This window comes from Aulostomus chinensis, chromosome 14, assembly GCF_037954235.1.
Source record: "Aulostomus chinensis isolate RoL2024-O1b breed Wild chromosome 14, RoL_Achi_v1.0, whole genome shotgun sequence".
Classification (NCBI taxonomy): Eukaryota; Metazoa; Chordata; class Actinopteri; order Syngnathiformes; family Aulostomidae; genus Aulostomus; species Aulostomus chinensis.
Window position 1 is genome coordinate 14,353,813 of NC_141333.1, and position 26,888 is coordinate 14,380,700.

A 26,888-nucleotide genomic window follows, 5' to 3' on the forward strand; every position below is an offset into this window, starting at 1 on the left:
ATATGATTTCGACTTTGTAGCAAAAGTATAGAGACATGTTCAAGATATCAGGAATTCATTATTCCTGCTGATTTAATGAATAACTATTGGGACAGGATTCAAATCACCATGACTTTGTGTTAAAACTGATGCTATATGTGCCCTTAAACTTACTGCAATCCATTCAGTTACATTCCAGTCTCTGCGAAAACAAATATCAAACATATACTGTTCATCTTGCAGTATGACCCTGATGAATGTTACAGAATCAGGCTGACAAAGCACTGCATCTAGCTTGAGTTTAGTGAGCCTGAAACCGTTAGTTGCCAGCAAGCTACTTCCTGTTATGAAGACGCCGTTTCAAATACGTGCTGGTGTGACAGATGAAAAGCAGTCAAGGCTCAGGTGGGGTATTCGTTTTTAGAGACACAGGTATTTGACTCTTCAAGATGAGTGAGTGAGTCCCACTGTTGTCCAGCACACCTGTGACAAATCAATGAGCCGTGTCCAGAAAGATCTCTACCGCAGGTCCATTCTATCCACACACAAGAAAACACATAGAGAACACACTTCACCCTTCCTTGCATATTGACTGGTGCCTCGTCCAACTTTGTTTCTAGTGCTTTTGAAAAGGGCCTGTGAGGCTGGAGGCAGCGTTTCCCAAGCTTCACGAGTCACCGCAATGGAACTTCAGAGACGCAACTTGTACTTTTGGCAACAATTTTTTTGTTTTCAGTTCTAATATCAGAAGAGAGAGCCAGAGAGAGTGTTTCCTCATTGTTTTTCTTTTTTTTTCGAGTGCTGGAAAAGAAGAGAAATAAATGAATTCCAAACGCAAAGTGACATCCCCGAAAATGAAAATAAGAGATGAGTCAGATAATCAGTCAGGGCCGTTGGAGGGGCTTCCAGAGTCAGACCCCCTCCCTACATCAGTGTCTGGTTGCATATCATTAAGTTATTTGGTCCCATAGACAGTCAACTACTTAGCTAAACTAGCTTCATGTTGCTGATTAACATAACTTTTAACGACACAAACTACATGCAAACAGTCTGTCCTGAGTCAATTATTAGTTTATGACTCTCAGAAAGTAGGAAATGCAGTCAACCCCCCCCCCCCCCCCCGAAAAAAAACCCCAACTATCTCAGCATATCTTTAACCAGGTCATCACATTTATTCAGGTTGTTCAACATGATCTTTGATAACTACTACTGTTTCACCTCTGGATCCAACTTACATGAGAGCACATATCTCACTCAGGGATGGTGGGATCCTTTAATCACCCATCATTTTAAGGCAAATGAACAAACAATGTCCTTGAGGGGAAACTCTGAGTCCAAATCTTCATCTTCTTCCTCTAGACTGTGTGAGAGAAAACAGAGTGAGTTTAGGGACTCCTAATCATTTATCACGCATATTATGAGGGTGACAGGTAAGTTAGTTAGTGGTGCATTCATATTGGCGTGTGGTATGAAAAACATCTGAACTTTGAAAGAAAAAAAATCACGGAAGTCAAAGCAAATCTGTTGTTTTATGGACAATGAGTTGCTAAAAAGAAAATGGTGGATCAAAGACGAAAGTCAGATTTTGTGTTTTTCCACCCCACGTCTGCTGAGAGGAACGTCAACACTGGGAGACGACGGGCCTCGCACAGATTGGCCTTGTTGCGTACGTCACACTCTATGCCAACCAATCCAAACTTTAAACGATAAAATCGTCATCGAATGCTCCATACATGGAGTTTCCTTTATTTTATTAACCAGAAAGCCCCGCCCACCTGGACCCTAGCCTCGCCTACCGGCCTGCAAACCTGACGAACGAACCTTGTCCTGAAAATCTCCCCGTGCAGTGTAAGGAGATCTAAATCAAAACTTGTGATTAAAAGGTTTGTTGGATTTTATAACGTCACTCGATCCGTTTAACATCACGCAAAATGTGTGCTGGTGGAGATGTGACGTTTATAAACGGTCCCATTGTTTTATTCTATATTTATCAGGAGTGAGGAAGTCAAACTGAAGATGAAACAGTAAAAAAAACAAAAAAAACAATGATGTAAAATGATGACAACGCTGGTTGTAGGTTGGCGGCTTATCTTCCCGGTTTTCCCCGTTGTTGGCGTTAAGAGGATGGTAAAAAAAAAAAAGCCCAGAACGACTGTGGCGAGGAGCCCTCCAAGGGACCATCGATGAAATACTGTATTCTTTCCGGTACCTTTAATAATAATACTAACTTTCCCAAATATTTATACTTAATCAGTCTCATGCAGCAAATCTATTTTATCTATATATCAAAATGTTAAAAGAGGAAATAAAGAGGGTTTTTTTTTGCAATACTTTCCATTCATGTGACCTACTGACTCCAGATCAATCCCAAATATTTTTACTAGATAGGAAAATTAAGACATAACCAGTTTTTGAAAAATGTCTTATAGTTTATATAAATATATCAAGGATAAATTCATAGTGTTTGGGTATTTTTTAATAGCTGTCATGTCCAAAACGATTAAATAAGACATAACTGTTTTTATAGCACATTTACTCATTTTTTTAACTAACTAATAAGAGAATAGTTAATAGGTTTTGTTTTATTTGCTTCTTGATCATTGTATATGATTAATAATAATAACGATAATGATGATAAAAACAACACTACAGCTATCATTTCAATTTATCCTGAAAATATGAACCTGTTCTCTTTTCTATTGTATTATTTGCTATGTAAAATATGATAAGCATTAAAATCAACATAAAAATCCCATCATGTCCGCCTGTCACCCTAATAATAATAATAATATCAATAACTCTCATAATAATGCAAAGTGCTTTAACACCAAGCTACAACTGTGGGAAGAAACCACATATTAAATATGAGACATTGACTAATTCTGAATATGAAACTGGAGTGTGTGTGGGGATCAGGACTGTGTATGTGTGTGTGTGTGTGTGTGTGTGTGTGTGTGTGTGTGTGTGTGTGTGTGTGTGTGAGAGACAGAGACTAAAGTCAGACTTAAAATTTGGCAGACAAATTAGCAATACTGCTACAAATTATCTAAAAAGTAGGACAGGCTTATAAGCATTATGCTACAGCCTGTGGCTTTTTAGTCACTCATAATGCTATGATTGCACTGAACACATATGTTGTTTACTGTGTGACTAAATAAAAACTAACTAACTAATTAACTAATTATTTGTTCAGCAACCAAAACCTGTCTCCCCTCCACCCTGGACCCACACCAGTTTGCATACTGGACTAACAGATCCACGAAGACGCCATAGCCATTGCTCTCCAGTCAGCGCTGAGTCATGGAGCAACAGTTGAGCTACATCCGGATGCCCTTCATTGACTACAGCACAGCTTTTAATGCCATGATACTGGATAGTCAGATTCCCAAGTTCGGCAACCCGGGGCTCCACCACCCACCTGCGCCTGGATAAAAGACTTTTTGGTAAACAGACCCCAGCAGGTGAAACTGGGTCCTCACCTCCCCTCCTCTTGCACTCTCAGCACTGGCTCTCCCCAAGGCTGTGTGCTGAGCCCACTATACTCCATCTACACATCCGACTGCAGTCCCGCCCACCCAGAGAGCACCATTGTCAAATTTGCTGACGACACAACAGCGGTGGGGCTGATTACAGGGGGAAAGAGGTGGCCTACAGAGATGAGGCCCTGAAACTTGGTGAGTGGTGTGCATCAAACAACTTGGCCCTGAACATCATCAAGACCAAGGAACTCATCCTGGACTTCAGGCAGAACAGAGCCGCCCCTGCCCCCCTGTACATCAACGGTGAATGTGTAGAGCGAGTCCTTCAAGTTCCTCGGCATCCACATCTCTGCTGACCTCTCCTGGTTGGTCAACACCACAGCGCTGGTCAAGAAGGCCCAGCAGCAGCTACACTTCCTGAGGGTGCTCAGGAAGGAGCAACGAAAACACATGGCTGCTGGTGACCTTCTACCATCCATCATCGAGAGCCTGCTGACCTACGCTGTGACACTCCAGCTGCACGGCCAACAGGAAGAGACTGCAGAGGGTGGCAAACACCGCACTACAGATCATCGACTGCGCTTTGCCTTCCCTGACTACCATCTACAACTCCCGTTGTCTCAGCAGGGCCAGAAACATCTCGAAGGACACCACACACCCCGGCTTCCATCTCTTAAACCTCTTGCTCTCTGGCAGGCGCTTCAGGTCCATGAGGGCCAGAACAAACAGACTCAGGGACAGCGTCTTTCCCGAAGCTGTCACCATACTGAACTCCAGTTTGCACTCAGGTAAAACTGCACTGACATATTTGCACTGACCACGGCACCACCAGACATAAGCTACCCCGTCGCTCAATACGCTTTCAGTCGCTATTTTGGACTCAAGTCTGTGCTCATAATATTCTGTTTGTTTGTTTTCCTGTGTATCCATATTTATACTGTACAGAGTTTTATATTGTGCTAATTATGTGTCCACTTTTACGGAGCTTCTCTTTCAATCTCATTCTACCGTGTATGATGATAATAAAGGCTTTCTATTTCTTTTCTATTTCAATAACAAACTAAATGTTTTATTTAGGTCAAAAACAGGCACAAAAACAAGCACAAATGACTTAAATCCAATTTATTTTAACAAGTCCCACAAACAAAAAGACAACAACACTGAACTCAGATTTTTTTCTTTAACTTGACAAAGCCGAATAGGATGTTATCCGTGAAGGCAATAACAACGTTACAATCAATTTTGTCTATCACGGGTAATCGAACTACCGTTAGCAACACGACGTTACTAAGCGTTACTAACTACTCGTTGAAGCTGTCGTCCAGTTGTGATCACGCAGACTCAGGAGCCACAAATGTGTGTGTGTGTGTGGGGGGGGGGGGGGGGGGGTCGGGGGCGAGATAACCGCTTAAGTAACGATGATTGGCTGAAAGAGAGTGAGAGTTCATTTTCAGCCAACCAGAGACATCAGGTGGGCGGGTGTTTACACACAAACCGAACACGGAGCAGCACACACACACACACATACACACACTGAGATGGCGAGTACGGAGTCGCGGGGAAACATGGAAATATAAACACTACTTTAATTTCATGGAGGTTAAAGGTAAAAATGTACACGTTGAGTGTTCGTTTTGTCGTCCCAGAGCGAGAGAAAGAGGCTGGCAACGTCCAATGTTAGCAACTCCAATTGAATGAAGCGCCTCTCGACGGCCCACGCTTCTACTAAACTGGAGCCAGAAACACCGTTGACACCGTTAACGGCGATAGCGAGCAGGTGCTGTTAACGTGAGCTCCGCTAACGAAGACGGACACGGAGCCACGCCGTCCAAGCAGCCACAGCTGGATTCTTCTGTCGCGCTCCACAAAAACGTGTGACAGACAGAACTTGAGGAACTGGGAGGCCGTTATGTTGTTGAAAACGTCAGACTCCTTCAGAGCCCTCATAGACAAAACAAACAAACAAACAAACAAACCCCAAACTCCAAATTCTTTGACATTTTAAACGTAAAAGAAAAAAGAGTAACACAGTTACTTTCCCTGGTAACTAGTTACTAGTCTCATAGTGGAGTGACTCAGTTACTAACTCGGTTACATTTTGGGAGAAGTAACTAGTATCTATAACTAATGACTGTTACAAAGTAAGGTGCCCAACAGTGGATTTTATATATAATGAAACGAACTAAATGAATACATAGAATGTGAACAACACACACCACCCCCATTTTGAGTGTATCGCTGTTTAAGTGTGAAGAATTTGTAAGCGGGTCAAATAACAAGCACATCGGGCTGGTTAAGATTCAGGAGGCCGCAACCCGTGTGATAAGCATCAGCTGACGTGGAGCATGTTAGCCTGACTGAAATCATCCCGGCCGGGAAAGGAGACCAGAGCCTGACCAAAGCGTTTGTTATTCATGCCAACATGAAGGCCGCAATGACCGCGAAATGCTTTAACCACTCGTCCAACGCCCCACAGGTCGGTGCCGACCCCCCCTGAAGGACACGAGCTGAAGTGAAGCAATTTCAGTGTTTAGAAGATTCGCTTCATTTATTCTCCAGGTGTGAGGCTTGGAGAGCGGACCCGTATGGAGGAACTCTACTTCAGGTGCAAGCGGCTACTCACGTGAGCGCAAATACTCTTCGATGCACGAGGCGGCATCCTCCCTGTGGAAGAGGTGCGCGAGCTGCCCGGGAGTGTAACCCTCGTTGTTGACCTTGAGCGGGTCCGCTGTGCGCCCGATCAGCATCTGGACCACTTCGAAGTGGCCCTCCATGGCGGCTAGGTGCAGAGGCAGGTTGCCTCGCCGGTCGCAGAGGTTCACGTCCGCCCCGTGGTCCACCAGGAGCCGCACGGTATCCACGAAACCCTCGCGCGCGGCGTCGTGCGTAACCGTGAGATCAAGGATCGGGTCGAGCACATTGGGGTTTGCCCCGGCCTCGAGGAGAGCCTCCACGACGGCAGGGCACCCCAACTTGACAACCTGCATGAAGACGAGAGAGAGAGGACTCAGGAACGGACGGGGAGGAGGAAGAAAACAAATTCAGGATTCCATAGAGCACATTATCAAACTGTTAATGTAGCGTTTGTATGTCAAGAGACCCAGGGGTGACGTAGTTTCAGTTACCAACATCTGCCCGTTGGTCATTTCTGTTTAAGTGGCGATGACGAGGGTGATTATTGGTAGGAGCATATTGCTAGCAGTATTAAACAGATTTAATATTTCATCGATCTCTCATCTTATGATCAAAAGCCAATCATGTAGCTGCCGTTACATTAATTATTCGTGTGGATTCGTATCTTTTTAATGTACCAAACATGCTGACGGGACATTCACATGAACTATTCACGTTAGAGGCAGAGTAACGTGGTTTGACGCAGTGACGCGACGAGACATGACTTAGTTCAACTTGTGTGACACTGTGAAGAAATCCACGGAACACCGTGAAGAAAACGTATACACTCGTAGAGTTATCATTTGATCAAATCATCCTCGAGCACATTTGGCAACGTTGACAAAATTGGGTGAAAAGTCGAGCCGGTGTGACGGCCTCGAATAAAGACAGGAGTGAATATTTGTCTCAGTGGGTTAAAAATGTTTTTCAGAGGCATTTGAGGAATACTGTTTGAATTATGTGGTTTAGGTCATGTTGATTTGAAAAGCCTGTCGACGCCCGATTCCATAAAGGAATGTCAAAGTGAGTGTGATATATAAAAAAACCCCACGTTCATCTCAAATCCTCCTATTCTGGTGACTGTCGCGTCTTCCTCTCTCAGCGACACAAAGGCCAAAAAACCAGATTGTTCCTGAGACAGTTGGTCCCTGCAGCTCGAAAACTAAAAACTAAAAAACTACTAAAAAAAAAACCAAAAAACTGCAAACGAATGAAAACACGTTCATGATGCTCATTACTCTTGAAGTCCAACTTGTTAAAGATGCAGGGAGCAGAGTTGATTCACGAAGGGGGGGGGGGGGGTTGTTTGTACACGAAACAGTAACCTTTAACAATCATAAAAATTTTGAGTTCATTAAGAATTTTGCCACCACAAATTTAACAACTCAACGGCTGTATTCCCCCCCCCCCCCCCCCCCCCACACACACACACACACTGGCTTCCTGGTTTGAAAATGAATGCTCTTCCTTTAAACAGACCTTTCTTCCACGTGCAAAGTCCTGTTAGAGCCTGAGGTCGAACATCAGCTTCTCCTGAAAGCGTTCGAAACCGGATCAGAACCAGGGCCGATCGAGATTTTGCTGCAGGTCCCCCCCCCCCTCTTTGTTCTTCAACCATGTTTTTATTGTTCTTCCCCTTTTTTCATAAAGCACTTGAGCTGCAAGTTTACTTTTATTATTAACTTCTTTTGTCATTTTTATTGTACCTAACGTACTTCGGTCAACACTGGTTGCTTTTTAAATGTGCAGTAAAAAAAAAAAAAGGGAGCTTCCTTGAGATGTGTAATGTATCACTGTGTCCAATCTGTCATGTACTAGTATCCAGAATAATCCAAAATATGATTTCATACTCGAACTTGGATTTTTTTAATTAAAAAAATCCCAAATTTGGTTGATTACAAATGAACTCTGCTCGGTGATCAAGTCGCAGTTTCATCACATATTGGAAATAATGAATAACGGATCAAGTTGCTCCATGAAAAACAAGACACCACATTGATTAAACTACATATTTCTGAATAATATGATACAAAATAGTCTAGTTAATTACAGCAATATTACGACTGTCCTTACAGTTTTGGCAAACTATGTAGCAAGAACAGCTCCATGCTTTCAAGTCTCATTTGGTTCTGATTTCCAGCTCCTCACCGCCATCTGTCCACATGGCAAAAACGGTTTCACTTTATCTATACTATTTAATTGTATTACCTAATATAAAAAAGGCTTACTGGATATGTAAAGATAAAAAAAAAACAGAAGTTTACTTTACATTCTGTACAACAACACAAGGAGTTCAAACAAGAAACCTTTAGAATAAGTAGCTTTCTTTTTTTTCTCTTTTTTTCTTTTACATGTAGCTCCTAAACATTTTCCAAAGGTCAATTTATTTCAAATTCATTTGAAAGATGTAGATACCAACCTGCAGTGCTGTTCTGTTGTAGCTACTTTTTCCATTGACATGTGCTTGATTTTGCAGGAGAAAAGAAACTTCATGTAGGTTCCCTCTAGCAGAGGCATTGCAGAGCTTGTCAGCAAGTGACAAGTCAGCCATTCTTATAAGAAAAAAAAAAGCCAACAGATAGGAACCACCGTTTTTGACTGGATGAAGGTGAAAATAAGAGTGAACCACCGTGCAAAGCCTATACTGGTACCTCCCTGAGAGGGGGAGGGTGTCGTGCTACTAACTGGCCAACTGAATGAGGCGGTCCTTTAAATGTTCAAATGAATGTTTTAAAAAATAAATACGAAGTCTATGTGCAAAAGGAAAATTGTTCATGAGCTACTTAAACAATTTTACACTTCAATATTTACCAAAAACGAACTCGTAATGTTTATGCGTGTCTCTAATGAACCATACTAATATGATGGGAACAATCTGGGCCTGCTCCACGCGAGCTGGTGACCAGTAAAGTTGTGTGATATTCCACGGGAGAGCACGCAGACGAGTGAAAGCAGTTGTCAGATCAGTACAACACCTGGCAGACATCAGCATTCAGGCGGACCTTCATATTTTCTTTTCGCAGGCCTAAAGGAGGCCTAACACCATCTGCTGACTACTAATTGTAATAACGAACTTTAATGGTCCATAGGATTGGAATAAGAGAAAAATAAACTCACTTTAAATGCAAAATAAAAAGCCGTCCTTAACGGAAATCATCCCGTCAGTCGATCGCTGAAAAAAAAAAAACACAACGCACTCGGGTCGCAAAAATAAAAAATAAAAAGGAATCGATCGCTGCGTCTGCGCATCTTGGGAGAAACGTGATGTCGTGGACACTTCCCGCTTATTTTCAAAAAGAGCTTGCGAGAATTTATGTGGTATATTGTTGTAAGCGGCCCATCACCCTGTTATTATTCTAATTATTGTTACAACTTTCAAAAGCGCGACGAGAGACGACAGAGAGACAAAAGACCGATCTCATTCGTGGCGAGTTCCCTTTCATTTTTGTAGATATGACTCCTACCGACTGTTAATGATGATCCTCCAGAAATAAACCACTGTCACATCGATGCCCAACTGAATTTCTGCAAGACTCGATGTCCAAACATATTCACCAGCGTGCGACCGGAAATCCGCGCTGTCATCGCAAACGATCGTTATTTGGAAGCTTGGCTGCTTGGGAAGTATAACTGTTTAGTGGAGCGAGCGGGTTTTTGTTTTCAATTTACGCCCAAAAGAATCGAGAGGGCACGATTGGATGGATTATGTGGGAGGGGATAAAAAGAACGTGGGTGTGAAGCGGTTTGTGAAGTGATGCAGTCGTGCAATGACAAAGCGCTTTTCCTTGCTTTATGCCGCCCTCTAGCGATGAGGTGGAGCGCAGCAGCGCTGACGTCAGATGTGGAGTCATGCATGTTTTGGGCCCTCTTGTGTCAAAAACATACCGCACCACTTTTCAAACTAAGTGCACAAAGCTCACAGGGATGCAGCCTGCTACAATGTACTTGTTAATAGATAAAATACAAACAGGAAATTGTTGATGTAAAGTATTGATGATTATAAAGTTTGGCCTCTGGCCTGCTTGTCTCTGCAAAAAATCTATCTATCTATCTATCTATCTATCTATCTATCTATCTATCTATCTATCTATCTATATACTGTGTATATATATATATATATATATATATATATATATATATATAAATATATCTCTATCTTTATCTGTTCTCTCGTCAAGTTAACCCAGTCATTAACCCATGCTAGCTCGCTATCTGTCAGCAGGTGGGTTGCTGTGAATCTTAACTACAAATACAACAACTGTGTGCTTGCCTGAATGAATATCTGTGGCTTGTTTATCTCAACAATCATTTAACAGAACCTCAAACTTGTGGTGGTTGTTGCTGGTGGCTTGAGGAGTTCTAGCATAGTCATGGGTGGGGAGTGTGTGTGTGTGTGTGTGTGTGTGTGGGGGGGGGGTGATAGACAGACAAGATTCTGGATAGCTTCGATACTGTGTGTATTTTTGCGGTACTGATATCAAACATGATAAGATGACAGAATTTAGCAGCTGAACTAGCAGGCAGAATGACAGGGATCAGAGTCAAAGATCAACATCAGAGAGCGTCGGGGAGGTTTTGGGATGTCACACAAACCCCTTCGGCCCTGACCCCTCAACCAATGTGCACTGTGATGGATCAGGGCAGCGGTGGCCTAAAGGTCAGAGAAGTGAACTTTTGATTGGGGGACCAGGACCAGCAAGATAAATTTGGGTTGGAAAGTTGTGATTTAGAGCTGAACCATTAGCCCTTAACCTGACCACCTTCCAGCAGCTTCCATGTGTGTTGATGTGGGGGGGGGGGGGGGGGGGGGGGTGGGGGGTGGGGGGGGCAGTGATGCATTCATACCACAGTAGGCTGCACTGTAGTCAGCTGGACTGTCTCTTTTTTCTTGAAGACATTTCACTTGTCATTCAAGAGGCTTCTTCAGCTCTTCAGAACTACAAGTACAACACAGCTCTGAGATTCCCTCACCCAGATGAGAATTTTCTGACATACAGAATGAGAATGTCTTTATTTGATACCTGCTTTGAGCTCAGTCAGCATTCAGACTGAATGGAATAATCATGGTGATAACTGAACCACAGACATGCATAAAGTGATGCATGATAAACCTTTATAGACTCTTATAGTTTCATTTATCTTCCACCCAAGATACAGTTACATTATAAGTGGTACAGTTGCTTCAGAGTTTGCTGGAGTTCATTAATTTTTAATATCCAAATTGGAATCACGGTGACTGTGCTATCTGCTTTTGCACCTGTAGTCTCAAATAGATTTTATTGACTGTCCTGCTGAGATGTTGGGCCAGCTGTCCTTCCCATACCATCCTACCTCATCCTATCCTATCCTATCCTACAGTGCTACATCCGTTTTAGTGGGTGTAGCATGAAAGAAAGAGAAGCTCATGTTTTCATGGCTACAAATGGCAATTTCACGTCTTCATGTTTAGGCTTTGCAGCATTTGTCCTCGCTTTACGTCAGCCACCGTAAAGCGATGGAATTCTGGACAATAATATGAGATAACTGAGCACTGTAACGTTACTTTGTAAAATGACTGTCTGCAGCTGTTAAATCCCGGTAAAGTTTAATATTTACAATTGGACAACGACGCGATCGTCACCACGTTAACGTAAATCATTTTAGTAATATTTACGGTCTCTCTGTGAAGCGAGAAAGCGACGAGAGCAAGTGGAAGAAGAATTGCTTTTAGCCAGTCATTGCCATGGCCTCCGAAAGCAGCGATAGCAACATGGATAGAGAAATGATTCTGGCTGACTTTCAGGTCTGTCTCTTTTGTATATCCTCAATATTGTATAGAGTAGTTTGCCGTTGTTTACTTGCTGTCAACAACAGCACACTTGACCCGAGTGGCGTCGTAAACAGCAGACCTAAGCTGAGCTGTGCTGTCTGTGGCTAGCACATTGAGCTAACAAATTGACAGCTTGCTAACTGATGTTGAAGGCTGTTATTAGCTGTGGGCTTGCTAACAAGAGAATTGTTGCTGCCAATGTAAACACTGACATGATAAGTGTTTGACGCTGGTTTCAAGTTTGATTGCTTGACAGTGAACAACGGTCTAGTTAGCACAAAGAGACGCTCACATAAACTGGGCACTTGTTTATTCTCTACTTTGTTTATCAACGTCAGACATTGTGTGTAGCCCGAAGATACCCGTAGTCAAATTTAAAGCTAGCTAAGATATACACGGAGGTTCCAGTTTATCAGCCACATATAGGTCAGACTAACGCAGTTTAACCTGTAGATGTTAGGATTCAGAATATGTTAGGAAGATATATTGCGACGTACTTTTAAATCAGCCAGTTGTGCCCCCCTCCCAATAATAGCATAGATGAAAGTTTAGAGACGCACATTATGCCAAAACCAGAAACTACAGCCTTCAGTGTCATCATGTACACTCATGTTCTTCTTAATTTGTAAAATGGCATCAGTACTAAAATGAGTTTAAGATTAAGAAGCCATAGTTTCTCCTGAAAATCCTGTCTCACTTAACTTTGGAGTCTGTTCGGCAGCTGGAGGTTTTAAATGGTACTTCACATAGATGTGTCAGTTTTGTTTTTTATTATTGTAGAGTTGCATCACAATTGTGTGTTTGATGTTGTCTATTCTAGCCTCCAGACCGGGGTCGGAAACGGTGTCAACCGTTTGTAACGGTCAGGGGTATATTAAAATTGTAGATTCAAATTATTTTGAATATACTAATGATGTGTTTAAAATGTAAATCCAACAACACCACTTCCTGCTATACAAGCAGAGACTCTAGAATTCAATAAATTAAACAGCAGCACACATTTACAACAACAGCAAGGGTCTTTGACTTTTTACAGATGTGTGTTTCAAGAGCTTCCTCAGCTATCATATTTTTATATCATATTTGTGAAGTAATGGTGTACTTGTCTGAAATGTACAATTATCCTTGCGAAATGTCATCTTCAACTATAAAGCATATCGTGGGCCTAGAGGCTAGAGGGTGCTCACTGCCCCAGCGGGACAGAAATGCCTTCTAAACATTCCATTGATTAAGGCTCTATTTTATATAGTAAGTAAAATATGGTTGATGTCTCCACTCAATGATGGCTACATCCATGCTTCACCCCCCTCCACTGTTTATGAAAAGCAGTATGGTAGTTTTTGTATAATCTTGCTGACATCTGTACTGACATAACCTGTTTAGCGGGGTTAACCAGAAGGCCGCAAGGGAGAACGCAGACCTCCACTAAGACCTAATCATAAAAAAAAAGAGTTGTCGTGATTAAAACTAAATCCTGTATGTTGATAGATATTATCACTTCAAACTACCAGATTTCCTCCATTAACATTAATATAACAGATCTGGAAGGATTCATAAAAATGTTTAAAAACCACACCATATATCTCTCGATGTTGAAGAAAGTGGCAGCATTATCCACTTGTCGGAGATAAAATGGGTATTAAACAGTAATTTCTTATGAAATACCATAGCAAGGATTGGTTACTATAACTTTTAAAAGGCAAATACCCCCCCCCCCCCACCAAGTGTAATTTACTTTCAAAAAAGTAATGTACTGTTTTTTTCTGCATTTAAAAACTAATGTCCACATTTACAAGGATATAGGTGTATAACAGACATTATAGACTAATTTCCAGTAATCACCAGAAACCGGTTAGACAAAGATATGAATACTAGTCAACTACAGCAGCAGAATATATATAGGTGTTAAAAACATACACAAAGATTCCATTATCAATATACCTAAACATGTATGATGAAGGCACAAACGCATCCTATGTTTTTATATTCTTTTTACGGTCTTTGTGGGGTCTTTGTGTGTAAGATAGAATCACTTCAGGGGTTAAAACTGTAATTACTTCTTCAGAATGTTATTTCTGCAAGGCTGGTTTTGTGGAGTGACATGTTGCGACATATTATATGACTTTTTCTGAGAATTTTATCACTGTTTTATAAGAATGAGATTGTAATCTTCAACAACTGGTTCAAAACACCGAGTATACCACTTCCCAGAACAATTGAAAACAGCAACAGTTTCACGACCTGCAGGTTAAACCTTTTGTCTTTGGATGAAATAAAGTGTGTTTGGCCTTTTCCATAGATGATCCAAGCCAGCATGCAATCATTAATAGTGACTACAGAGGGCAGCTTGTCAAATAAACTCATTTATTTTCTCGTACCTTGATGATGATGTAATCCTCAGTTTTACTGGCATTATTAGGTTGTAAGTTATAGCAAGTCTCAGCATAATGTGATGAACTGTTTTGCCTGTAAACCTGCATCATCTGCAAACTTTACAATAAACCTGTTTCTTTGCTGGCTCCTCAGTAGACAGTAGGCAATGTTTGGGGTTTTTTTCACGAGGGATGTGAATATATAACCTTTAGAAAAACTAGTAGAGCCGCTGGCGCAACTAAAAAGAACACTATTGTTTCAGATATTCAGATCTCATGACAAAAATAGTTGTCTGTGGATCCAGGTTGAAATTATTTGGAGTCTTTAAGGCAAAAAAAAAGAAAAAGAAAAAACAAATCTTATCTGCTGGTAAAAAAAATCAGCACACAAACTAAAGCCATTTTTTGTCGCTTTCACAATTTCAGTGTGTTGAAATGTGGTTTAACAGAACAGCTGTTGCACAACTCATCGACCTGTCCCATTGCCAAACTGAGTGCTCTGTTACTGTAACATCGTGCCCAGCTTCTCATACAAGTTCATGATCTAATAAGCCTGAAAATCATTTTTGCACAGGTACGAATATATGAACTCTGAGGAAACATTCAAAATAAATGCAAATCTTTGCACCTTGTGCTGGATTGTTTCTTAATATTAAGAGTGGACTTGGTTTAGCTTGTCTGACAAGAGTCGAGGTATCAGATTATCGGAAAGAAATCTTCTATAGCAGCCGGGAAGCTGCCCACCATTCAAAGCATTATGATGCTTGTTTCTGCATTATTGTGTTGTGAAATGGATTTTTTTTAATTGACAGGCAGATCAGAATGTTTGCTAAAATGAACTGCTGCAAATTGATGTTGTACAATGCCTTTGACCTCCTTGTCCTATCCTCTCACAGGCTTGCACTGGAATCGACAACATTGCAGAGGCAATCACTCTGTTAGAGCTTAATAACTGGGATTTAGTGGTAAGTTAATTATCATTTTGGCTTTGACAGAAAGGCGTAGTTAATCTGGATGAGCGAGCTTCCAGTGACACATTACTATTTCTTTGTTTTCCTCAATTTGTGTGTGTGTGTGCGTGTGCAGAATGTTTATGGATAGTTGAGGTGGAGGAGTGAAGAGTGAGCTGTGAAATAATGTGTCCTGCCAGGTTCGTAACAACTCACTGTTAGTCTTAAAAACAAGAAACACTTTACAGTGAGTGCATATTGGAAGGGGTCAGTCTATAATTAGCCTGATGCTGGCAGGAGTTCAAAGCAGGCAGCATCAGCTGTCCAAGCAGTGGCAGAGTCGGGCCTGGACTCACTGCACCTGTAAATCTGATGACTTGCATTTCCTCTGCTGGAGCTTTTCTCTGTAAACACTGACAAAAGAAATGGGCCTTTGTGTCTGGCTGCTGGTAGGTGGCGGGGAAGTGAAAAGTTCTTATTAATTTCCAGAATCGATTGTAAAGTGCATAATTGTCCCACATCCCAATGCCTCCTATCTTCTGATCAATTTAATTAGTAGATGACGAAGTAAAAATAGACACATTCGTCTGTCAAACAATTCCTGCGGTTCAATCAGTTACTCACTCCTCTGCACAGTTATATTTTAGACAGTGTGTTCTCATAAACAATTCATGTCAGTTTTCTAATTTGTCAAAAGTTCTCAATCCTGCAATCTTTGATCAGAGCGAAAAAGTCATGGGCTTCCTTGGGTCTGATGTCCTGTTGTAGTTTACTGATGAGAGCCCAGGGTTAGCAGGTGAAAGGCAGGGCACCACAAACTCTTCCTCTGTCAAAACATGACTGACCTCAAAGAAGTGAATCCCACTGGATTGCATTTTTGTATGTTTATCTTAATGTGGAGGCGGAGGGAAGGCTGAATGAAGGGTCACTTCTTCAATTTCACAAGAAGCTACAGGCCTTTTCACAGCAGTTATTTAGACTGGTCAAAGAAATGTTATTAAATGCTTCTGTGGGATTGAACCATCCCTTAACAAATTTTGATGTGTGGAAATGTGATTTCTCTCTTTCATAAAAGGTATTAAGAGTAGATATTATACTTTTACTTTTTAAGATTTACCTCCCTGAACTCCAGAATCTACAGACGGGCATGAAAGGCAACTGTTTAAATATTTATCATAGCCAAAAGCTCCACATATGCCAACTCTCATCAGATGTTCAACCTTCTTTTCCTTAAACAAATCATGTGCAATGTGTACTTCTAAAAACCAAACAGTTCTGTGCTCCTGGGTTCAAGTGAGAGGTCATGATTGACCTGCTGAGGACCATATTGAGCCTCACTACTGGCTGCAGGATCTGGAAACCCTGTCAGTAGTCGAACACCCAGTTAGACCAGTATTCTTATTTGATCTATTGATTTAATGCTTTTCACCATTTTGAATGTTTAAATTTATATATATATATATATATATGTGTAAAAAACATTTATCTGGGGCCTCCTACTTCTAGCCATGATAACTTTTATAGAATTAAAACCTGATCCCACAGAAAGTAAAAATGTAACAAGTGTGAAAACCCCAGAAGCTTTTTTTTTGGAGTTGAAACATTTAATGTGATTCCCTTCCATATTGGTTATACCGGGACTGTAAGATATTGCAAAAAGAATCTAGGTTCTAATTTTTACCAACCCATAACAGCTCACGGTAGGTAGTGATTTTTGCAGTGAAGGTTAGGGAGTGTTCCAGATCCATTCAATTGTTTGTTCAAACAAAAGTGCCCAGTGCCGGCTGAAAGTGCTCCTGTTTTCCAGCTCTTTGTCCTGAACCATTTACCCACCTTGAACATTCCATACTTAACCTGTCACATGTTTACAGGTGGAGAGCACACAAACATGATGCTACGCAATCTTCCAAAACACAACAAAGTCAACTCATTATAAAGAGCAGGATGAAATGGCACTGATAAGATTGTATCATATCAATATATCTTTTATATAGATTCAGAATTACCTACTGTGTGATACAATACAGTGACTAAATCAAAGAATGCGATACATTATATAATTAACTTCCTGTGTCGTTACAGGCAGCCATCAACGGAGTGATACCACAGGAGAATGGGATCTTGCAAAGGTAAAAGGCTACTGTGCTACCTCACATTCATTTAATTCATTTGATAAACCAGAGAGAAAAGTGTCCCTACAAGACTGAATAAATGGTGTCAGAAGTCATGCGTTTGCCCTGCACTGTTGTATCCCATCATGTTGTTTTGCTTGAAGTATTTAAGATCACTTTAACAAGCAGCCATGTCAGATACGCAACAGAGAACAAAAACAAATGTTTTAAATCATTGCTCAGAATGGGTACAGGAGAGGCGGCACGGTGGTGCAGTGGTCAGCACTGTCGCCTCACAGCTTGAAGGTTCCAGGTTTGAGTCCCGGCTCCAGCACGGGATCTTTCTGTTTGGAGTCTCCATGTTCTCCCTGTTCCTGTGTGGGTTCTCTCTGGTACTCCAGCTTCCTCCCACAGTCCAAAGACATCAAGAGGGGACGAGGATGATTGATACTCTAAATTGACTGTAGGTGTGACTGTGAGTGTGAATGGTTGTCTGTCTCTATGAGTTGGCCCTGTGATGGACTGGAGACCTGTCCAGGGTGAACCCCGCCTCTCGCCCAAAGGCTGATAGGCTCCAGCCCCCCCACGACCCTTAACAGGATAAGTGGAACAAAATAGATGGATGGATGAGTACAGGAGATACAATTGGGCCTTCATACTGCAGAGTTATGTCTTTCATATAATACAGGAAATGTGGAACCTGTTTTTATAAGCAGTAGCGTCTTCATCATTGTTTACTCAGGGGGAAATTACCAAACATTTTACAGCCATGCATCGATGTTTGTCTTATTGCTTCTGTTTACTTAATTTCTTTCAGAACAGATAGTATGTTGTTCTCTGTATCATATGCTTCCATCATGAAATAGCAATTCACACCCAACAGTTGAACTCTAGTAGGAGGCTACTGCCCCTGCTATGGTTACTATTTTGAGTTTAAATGAAGCATAATATAAAAGACACTGCAACTGCAAGGAAACTTTGTGCCAAGAGTGGAGTTGTACACAGTTTCTGAGTGAAAAGGTTTCTTTAAGGAGCTTTGTGCCCTTCACACTCCTTCAACGGTTAGTTGACACTCATGAATGCGCTGAGCTGATCTGAACCCACTCGAACTGAAGACGTTCTGTTAAACCGTTTTATTTTGTTTACACACTTGCGTGCATGTGTGCGCACGCATGCATGTGCTGTAGTGTGCGCTCAGACCCTCAAACCATGAGAATATTGCTGGTCTTTCTAAGGGCACACATTGCTGTGAATGGAGGCTGACTGGCAGTGTGACCAGCAGCCAACACATTTACTAAGGGCTTGGCACTGGTGCCAGTAGCCTTGCATTGGCCGGTAAACAGACTCAAATGACGTGACCTGAACGGGAGCCAGTTGGAGGTTTATACCAATGCTCCAGCTTCATAATGCACTTCCCTCCTCGCTTGTGTCCTCTTCAGTAAGCACCTTGGCATTTATAAAAGCTTGCCTTGTTTATCACTATTCAGAATTCCTCAGGACATCAAAAATTATTTCGTGGTAGCACTTTTGAATGCTCTGTTCTCAGGGTTAGTAGGTAGTTGAAGGGTTCAGCAGTGTTTACTGCATCAGGACACAGAAGAGCAGTGCCATCTACATGTAGGGCAGCCAGAAGTACTCTCAGACAGCAACAATAGACAATTCAACGGCAGCTGGCACTGTAACTGTGCCACTATAGGTCAAAGTGCAGTATATTGTTTTATCATGAATATATATATATATATATATATATATATATATACATACAGTATCTCACAAAAGTGAGTACACCCCTCACATTTCTGCAAATATTTAATTGTATCTTTTCATGGGACAACACTGAAGAAATGACACTTTGATACAATGTAAAGTAGTCAGTGTACAGTTTGTATAACAGTGTAAATTTACTGTCCCCTCAAAATAACTCAACACACAATCATTAATGTCTAAACCCCTGGCAACAAAAGTGAGTACACCCCTAAGTGAAAATGTCCAAATTGGGCCCAAAGTGTCAATATTTTGTGTGGCCACCATTATTTTCCAGCACTGCCTTCACCCTCTTGGGCATGGAGTTCACCAGAGCTTCACAGGTTGCCACTGGAATCCTCTTCCACTCTTCCATGATGACATCACGGAGCTGGTGGATGTTAGAGACCTTGCGCTCCTCCACCTTCCGTTTGAGGATGCCCCACAGATGCTCAATAGGGTTTAGGTCTGGAGACATGCTTGGCCAGTCCATCACCTTTACCCTCAGCTTCTTTAGCAAGGCTGTGGTCGTCTTGGAGGTGTGTTTGGGGTCGTTATCATGTTGGAATACTGCCCTGCGGCTCAGTTTCCGAAGGGAGGGGATCATGCTCTGCTTCAGTATGTCACAGTACATGTTGGCATTCATGGTTCCCTCAATGAACTGTAGCTCCCCAGTGCCAGCAGCACTCATGCAGCCCCAGACCATGACACTCCCACCACCATGCTTGACTGTAGGCAAGACACACTTGTCTTTGTACTCCTCACCTGGTTGCCGCCACACATGCTTGACACCATCTGAACCAAATAAGTTTATCTTGGTCTCATCAGACCACAGGACATGGTTCCAGTAATCCATGTCCTTAGTCTGCTTGTCTTCAGCAAACTGTTTGCGGGCTTTCTTGTGCATCATCTTGAGAAGAGGCTTCCTTCTGGGACGACAGCCATGCAGACCAATTTGATGCAGTGTGCGGCGTATGGTCTGAGCACTGACAGGCTGACCCCCCACCCCTTCAACCTCTGCAGCAATGCTGGCAGCACTCAGACGTCCATTTCCCAAAGACAACCTCTGGATATGACGCTGAGCACGTGCACTCAACTTCTTTGGTTGACCATGGCGAGGCCTGTTCTGAGTGGAACCTGTCCTGTTAAACCGCTGTATGGTCTTGGCCACCGTGCTGCAGCTCAGTTTCAGGGTGTTGGCAATCTTCTTATAGCCAAGGCCATCTTTATGTAGAGCAACAATTCTTTTTTTCAGATCCTTAGAGAGTTCTTTGCGATGAGGTGCCATGTTGAACTTCCAGTGACCAGTATGAGAGCTTGTGAGAACAATAACACCACATTTAAACACACCTGCTCCCCATTCACACCTGAGACCTTGGAACACAAATGAGTCACATGACAAGGGGGAGGGAAAATGGCTAATTGGGCCCAATTTGGACATTTTCACTTAGGGGTGTACTCACTTTTGTTGCCAGGGGTTTAGACATTAATGGTTGTGTGTGGAGTTATTTTTAGGGGACAGTAAATTTACACTGTTATACAAACTGTACACTGACTACTTTACATTGTATCAAAGTGTCATTTCTTCAGTGTTGTCCCATGAAAAGATATAATTAAATATTTGCAGAAATGTGAGGGGTGTACTCACTTTTGTGAGATACTGTGTGTGTATATATATATATATATATATATATAATTAAAATGATGCTGGCAAGATGTCTGTTTTTCTCTTGGAATAAAATCTCCTAATTAAGGTGCCGCATTGATCTCCTTTTCTACTCATAAGAAATGTATGAGGAGTTTTAGTCTGGTTTGTCTGCCAGATATTATGCTATTTCCTACTATGTCCAATGAATTAGATGTAATATTGAGCTTAAATTCTTAATCTATGTTAGTAGTTATTGATGTACAAAGTAGTTTCCTTTTCACCAAAAAAGCAGCTCTTTGGCATTGAATTATGTTTTTATTAACTGATACACATTATGGCTTTACATCAGGTAATTCTTAAACTGTATGCGTGATCCAGCCCCCCTTGAAGCACATTGTATTTTATTATCTATACTTCATCTCAGAGTACATAAACATTGCGTGACTTAAGTACGTCTGAGTAACTATTTTAGGTGGTCTTTTGCATAATTTTCTGTCTCCAGTCCGTCAGGGGAAGCTTTGTGGTGGAGTCCACTTTTGCCTCTGGTGGGCCAAATAAAATACAGCCTTTGTTAACACTGCTCACTGTGGCACTTGGTTTGTGCAGGACAGTTGCTGCTTGCACTTGAAGCAACAAAAGACCACTTTGTCCATGGAGAAAGAGAGACAAGACATTATTTACAGTGTGTGAAACATGTCCTACACTGAAGAAGCAGATATTGTAATGGAGGTTGGAAGTGAAAGTCTTCTGACATTCAGTAGCCACTGTTGGTTCCTGGCTAAAGACAAGGATGTTGCCACAAATTTGATTTGGTTACAGACTATGTTGTTTCTCCAATTGCCCACTTAACCCCTACCCAGAGAAATCAATAATCATCATGATTGATCCCCTTTGCCACTTCTGCACAGTAACTTTTCCAGTGAGGCGAGCCAGGCCAGCATGTACGGACCTCCTAGCCAATCAGAAGCAGCCGATGCAGCAGCAGGAGGTGCAGTTCCTTCCCCTTCCTCTTTGTCTTCGTCCTCCTCTCCCCCATCATCCTCTGCTTCAGCTTTTTGCCCCCTCAACCCCTCCTCCCGACACATTGTAGAGCGACAGCCTCGGATGCTCAACTTCAGGGTGGAGTACCGGCAGCGCTCTGTTGAGCTGGTACTGGAGGAAGGCAGCACAGTCGGTGAGCACCGCACACATCCACTGATGCATCCACGCTCCCTCTCAGGAAACGTACGTGCAAACCCAGTAATAAAAATCTCTACATCCTGTCATCTCCAACCAACAGGTGAAATCAAACAAATCCTCGAGACAGAACTCGGGATCCCAGTGTCCAAAATGCAGCTGAAGGGGTGGAAGAGCGGAGATGTATCTGATAGTGTGAGTTGATAGCTCCTCTCTTGACATTTCACGAAATACAGAGAAAGAATACACTGAAGAAGAATTGTGCTGTAGATATAAGCTATATTCCCAGTTTGATCACATAATTTGTTGTGTGCAAATGAGCTCCTGTCTTCATTTCACAAAATTATTCTCAAAAATGACAATTTACATCCACTATGCCAGGTACCTTATGAACAGTGACTGTGACTAACATGTGATGGGATTTGGCAAATATTCATTCTGTAATAAATCTGTGAACTCTTTTATAATGATATCAGTGCTTTAATTCCAACACAGAAAGTGTATATATAACATTTGTGGTGATGTGGTACATATCTCCACCTCAGAGGATACATACATCCGCCTAGTTGTCACCAGAACCTAAATTTTATAATCCTTCCTAAGCTCATCATTTACTATCCTAAACATTTTTGAGTTATCCTGTGAAAGGACAGATAAACCAACAGATGATAACATAACCGCCGCAGTGGAAATAATTACACAGTTGTAAAGGGAAAAAGAAAACAGTTTATATTTCTTCATCCCAGGATGTGATGTATGTATTTTGAAAATCCTACAAATATAAGTTCAAGCACAGTGTTTTTCAATGGTCATCTACAGCTTTAACAAATAATCAGAAGCTCTTTGTGTCTCTGTGTGTAATTAGACGGTGCTGAGAAGTTTACACCTGCCCAGGAACATCAGCCTGTATGTCCTGACCCCAGACATCGCTCCTACTGCCAGCACCAGCAAAAACAGGTATTAACCCTGACACCCTTCTATAAAATTACAAAAAATACCCCCTCCCCCCTTCCCATCCTTGATGAAAATAAGTTCTTGGCAAAGTGTAGTTTCTGATTTTGAACACCAGGTGGTAGGCTTTGACTAGTAATGGAGAAGTCTCTTGTAGGATCAAGCCAGCAAATACTATTGTCATTGGTACATTAAGAGACATCTGACCCTCTGGTTCGCTTTCATTTTCTCACAGCCATTGTGGCATTTTGAGAGGAACGTCTACTGCTGCAATTTCATTGTGTAAATAATAGTTTTCAGCCTGACATTGTTGCTCGCTATATGTTGTTTCCGGACAGTGTACGTGACGTTCGCTCTGTTGTTCTTCCAAGAATATATATGTGAGTACTTTGTGACAATAGGGATTTAATAAGGATGCCTCATTAAGCCAGTGTTGGTCCATTCGTCTGAGCGAATGCACGGCAGTGTTGACAACCTGTCCTACTGAAATGTCAGGCACCTCAGTGTGAAGTCATAGAGGTAATGCAATTATGGCTGACAGCTGGATGCGTGATTGTCCTTTCATTAGTGTCAGGTAAACATCATCCAGGGAGAAATAGCTACCTAAGATGGTGGTATTTCCACCTGCGTTTCACACGTGCTCTGTAACAAATACACTTTTTATTTTTAATTTGAGAATATTAGCACTGTAAAAATAGATCGTTCTGAATGTGTGTATTTGCCGGATGTGACTGTCATAACACTGGGTGTTGCTGTGAGTGTGGATTAAATGAGGCCCAGTGAGGAAGATGAGGATGTTACGTGCTTCCCCTGTAATGATTAAATGTCTGGCTCGTATTTTTAGAACGCTGCTAATCATTAATCAGCCTCGCTCTGGGGACATCAGTGCGAACAAATAAAGAACAAATCAAGACTGAAAGCCTTCAGATAAATCATGATGAAATATTGTTTTAGCACTCGTGATTATCATGCACTAATGTTTCATGAGATGTCTGCTATGTTTTTACTTAGAGCCTTGACATTATTTCTCAAGCCGAACATTACCTCTATGATATTAAAAATGAACTTAAAATCTTCTGTATTATGAAATCAAGCAAGTTAAATATTTGTTTTTAAAATAATCCTTTGTTCAGGATGGCCAGGATGACACATTTCAGTTACTTTCCTACTGTCGTGCTTATATGACACTTAGAGATGTTTATCGTCTCGTGCAATGGCCTTAAGTTGTTCTTTGATAGTGGATTGAAAATTAAAAAAGTATTTCAATTAACTCCTATTTAGCATAAATAATAGCTTTTAAACGTATGAGAAATGGTTCACAGCTCCATATTTGTGCTGAAGTGAACATCAGTAGCAGATGTAATCCTGACGGATTGTAACGTTATGCTAATTTTCATTTGCATTCCCTCGGCAGGTAAAGAAATACACATAAAGTGGGAGAGCATACAATTGCAGACATCTTAAAAAAATTAATAAACACCCCAAATATAGGGAAACCTAAAATGAAGAGTTTCTAAAAATTGTACTGATTCAGCCACCCCATTCCGTCATGGCGGCAGCCAAGCAAGCATGCACATGTCATGAGAACACTTGTAAAGAAGTCATTTGGCAGTTTGCCGCTATCCCCACGAGTTAGGCTAAGTGGCAGTTATATTGTGTTGGCAGCTAATGACCCTCATCTCCTCCATCTTTGCTCCCTCTCTGTCTCTCCCTCACTCCCTCTCTTATCTGCCTCTCCTCATCCTCTCACTCTCCCGCTAACTGCTGTGTCCTTTTAACTGCACCGTTGCCATTTCTTCAAGTGTTATCGATATCATTTTAGGTGTCAGGAGCTCATTATTCCGTGTCGGCTATTTTGGTAGAGGACAGTTGGGGCTGAATGGAATGGGTGGGCTTCTGTGTGTATGCATTTGTGTATAAATGTGTGTGTGTACGATGACCCTGCTGTGATACTGGGCGAGGATTGGTGACACATGACTGTGCTGGAGGGGGAGTAGCGGGACCAGACAAGCTGTTGGCTCACAGTGAAAATAAACTGCTGAGCTTGTATACACAGTACAGGCAAGTTGTGTGTAGATTTGTTGTATTAGACAGAGCCAGTGTCATCTTAAATCATCTGGCATCATTACCTACCACTGAAAAATTATTAATATATACCCCCAATCAATATTTACCGAATTTTTTCATCTTATATGTACATTATTGATGGCTTTGCTGAGAGCAGTTAGACACATGCACAACCTCACTCAGTTGTCTCCTCATGTAAGAAAGACAGTGTGATTTGGATGCATGAAAAATGTATTTCACTCTTCAGAAAGCATTGCATTATCTAACCTACAGTGTACACTGTACAGATGTTTGTTTTCTAAACAAAGTAATTACAGATGCTCAGTAGTAACAATGCACTCCGTAGTGCATGACATGTTGAGAACTCAGACTTGTTATTTCATGGTTATTTTTTGCATCATCTATTGGTATTTAGTTGTAAACATGTTACACATACATTGCCATACTGTATTTTAGCAGATATGAAGAGAAAAGCCATTTCAGAAACGTCATGGTTGTTCTTTGTCTTTGTTATCAAACCAAGATAAATCCATTCAAGTATGAGGAAATGTATATTTGTTGTTAATACTGCGTTACTAATATCAGTTTACTCAGTTTAAGTGTGCAAAAAACAGGTAGCCACCCAAAAGTCATTTCACAATATTTATTTGCTTTGAATTGTTGCTGAAAAAAAAAATGCAAATGTCCCATCATGCTAATATCCCTTCCAATTACTTTGTCAAGCTTGGCTCATGCAGCACACACACACACACACCTAAACCAAACGGACTGATTAAATAGTGCTGTACTGCTGAGCAAACTACTCTGAGTTGTGCTGTTTGATTAGAAATAAATCTTGCGGCTTAGAGAGAATTGTCTTTGTGCACATATCCATCTCAGGTAGTTATTTAGTTCGTGGTTGGGTGTGAACTGCAGTGTTAAAGCCAAATCTAAAGAAGGTTTTTCTCTGTGGCCATGTTGATGACTGCCTGTGAATACAAGACGGTGTCGAGGAGGAGCTCCTCTCGTGCATAAATGATGAAAGCTTGATGAATATTTCAATAGAGCCTGTTTCCTTCTTCATTTATTCTCCACTTTAACTCTGCGGAAGCATGTTTGCCAAAGAATGGTTATTTTAATTTGAAATCTCAAAGACATTTTAGATTGCAAAATTTATTCATCAGGGTTTGTGGGTTTTTATTACACTTTGTTGTCCCCCACCTCTTCCTCTGTGTTTCCAGTAGGAGATACAGAGTTTTAGGAAGGCAGCTAGCTAGCTAGCTAGCTGGCTGGCTGGCTGGCTGGCTGGCTGGTTAAAACCTTAATGGAAATTGTCTAACAGTTAGAATGCTGATTATCTTTGGGACAAGATGGCAGACCAAAACAGATTGGAGCCTGAACGGTTTCGCATCCTTCTGCTTTGTTGTGGATGCAAAATGTGGAGGAGGTAAGAAGACCTTCTGTGACATTCACAACCTCATATGGTCAGTCAGCATGTTCTCGTCATTTTCTGGTCTTCAGTTGAAACACCCAGACTGCGTATTTTAATGATTGTGTTAGAGTTTGGGGAGAAGTGTGTATTGGTATTTGTGTTTTTCAGGCACATGTCACACTGTGTGCATGCATGTGTTTGGCAGTGCTAGTTTAATAAGGTCTAGAGTCTGCTCTGTGCCACAGGGACTCACAGCTTAGGCGATGGGCTTACCTCAGAATGAAACCAATCTGTTTAGCCTGCTCTTCTCCCCCTGCAAAATGCTCCATTTTCTCTGTCCATAAAGTTAAATGAAATGTTCCTGCCGGCACCCGGATGCCATGTCAAGTACCTCCAGAGATGTTGCAGGCCGACCTAGATGTCATGGTGTGTATGTGTTGAGTGAGCACAAGACCTCTGAAGGCAGAGCAAACACGGAGACATCCGCATCTATTCTGCTTGAGGAGCCCGCTTGTAGAC

At 41.6% G+C, this 26,888-nt stretch overlaps 2 protein-coding genes across 5 annotated transcripts in view; one reads left to right on the forward strand and one right to left on the reverse strand.

Moving 5' to 3' along the window:
• Window positions 1–484: 484 nt before the first annotated feature.
• Window positions 485–9,739, reverse strand: cdkn2c (cyclin-dependent kinase inhibitor 2C (p18, inhibits CDK4)). Of its 3 annotated transcripts, XR_015119208.1 has the most exons (5): window positions 9,249–9,306; window positions 8,551–8,683; window positions 6,082–6,439; window positions 1,215–1,339; window positions 485–780 (listed from the first exon to the last, which is right to left on the reverse strand). XR_015119208.1 is itself a non-coding variant. In XM_086224136.1 (3 exons), the coding sequence occupies exons 1-3, from the start codon at window positions 8,680–8,682 to the stop codon at window positions 1,335–1,337; spliced, it is 495 nt and encodes a 164-aa protein (XP_086080262.1). In that variant the 5' UTR covers window positions 8,683–9,739; the 3' UTR covers window positions 1,195–1,334. The 3 variants fall into 3 exon arrangements, 1 of the variants encoding a protein (XP_086080262.1); XR_015119207.1 differs by having other exon boundaries at window positions 8,551–9,739; XM_086224136.1 differs by lacking the exon at window positions 485–780 and having other exon boundaries at window positions 1,195–1,339; window positions 8,551–9,739.
• Window positions 9,740–11,583: 1,844 nt separating this feature from the next.
• faf1 (Fas (TNFRSF6) associated factor 1) overlaps window positions 11,584–26,888 on the forward strand; it is a 58,533-nt gene continuing 43,228 nt past the window's right edge. Inside the window, exons 1-7 of one of the 2 annotated variants that reach the window (XM_086225001.1) lie at window positions 11,584–11,913; window positions 15,209–15,277; window positions 17,345–17,391; window positions 21,673–21,752; window positions 21,855–21,938; window positions 22,044–22,135; window positions 22,806–22,897. In XM_086225001.1, the coding sequence (XP_086081127.1) occupies window positions 11,854–11,913; window positions 15,209–15,277; window positions 17,345–17,391; window positions 21,673–21,752; window positions 21,855–21,938; window positions 22,044–22,135; window positions 22,806–22,897 (524 nt within the window). In that variant the 5' untranslated portion in view covers window positions 11,584–11,853. Of the gene's footprint in view, window positions 11,914–15,208; window positions 15,278–17,344; window positions 17,392–21,672; window positions 21,939–22,043; window positions 22,136–22,805; window positions 22,898–26,888 lie in introns of both variants that reach the window. The other variant, XM_086225000.1, reaches the window with a different exon arrangement.

Bases quoted from the DNA above. Each gene is read 5' to 3' on its own strand.
- cdkn2c (XM_086224136.1), bottom strand. From the start codon at position 8,682: ATGGCTGACTTGTCACTTGCTGACAAGCTCTGCAATGCCTCTGCTAGA. The intron at 6,440-8,550 runs GTTGGTATCTAC...GTCTTCATGCAG, and splicing joins ACAACAGAACAGCACTGCAG to GTTGTCAAGTTGGGGTGCCC.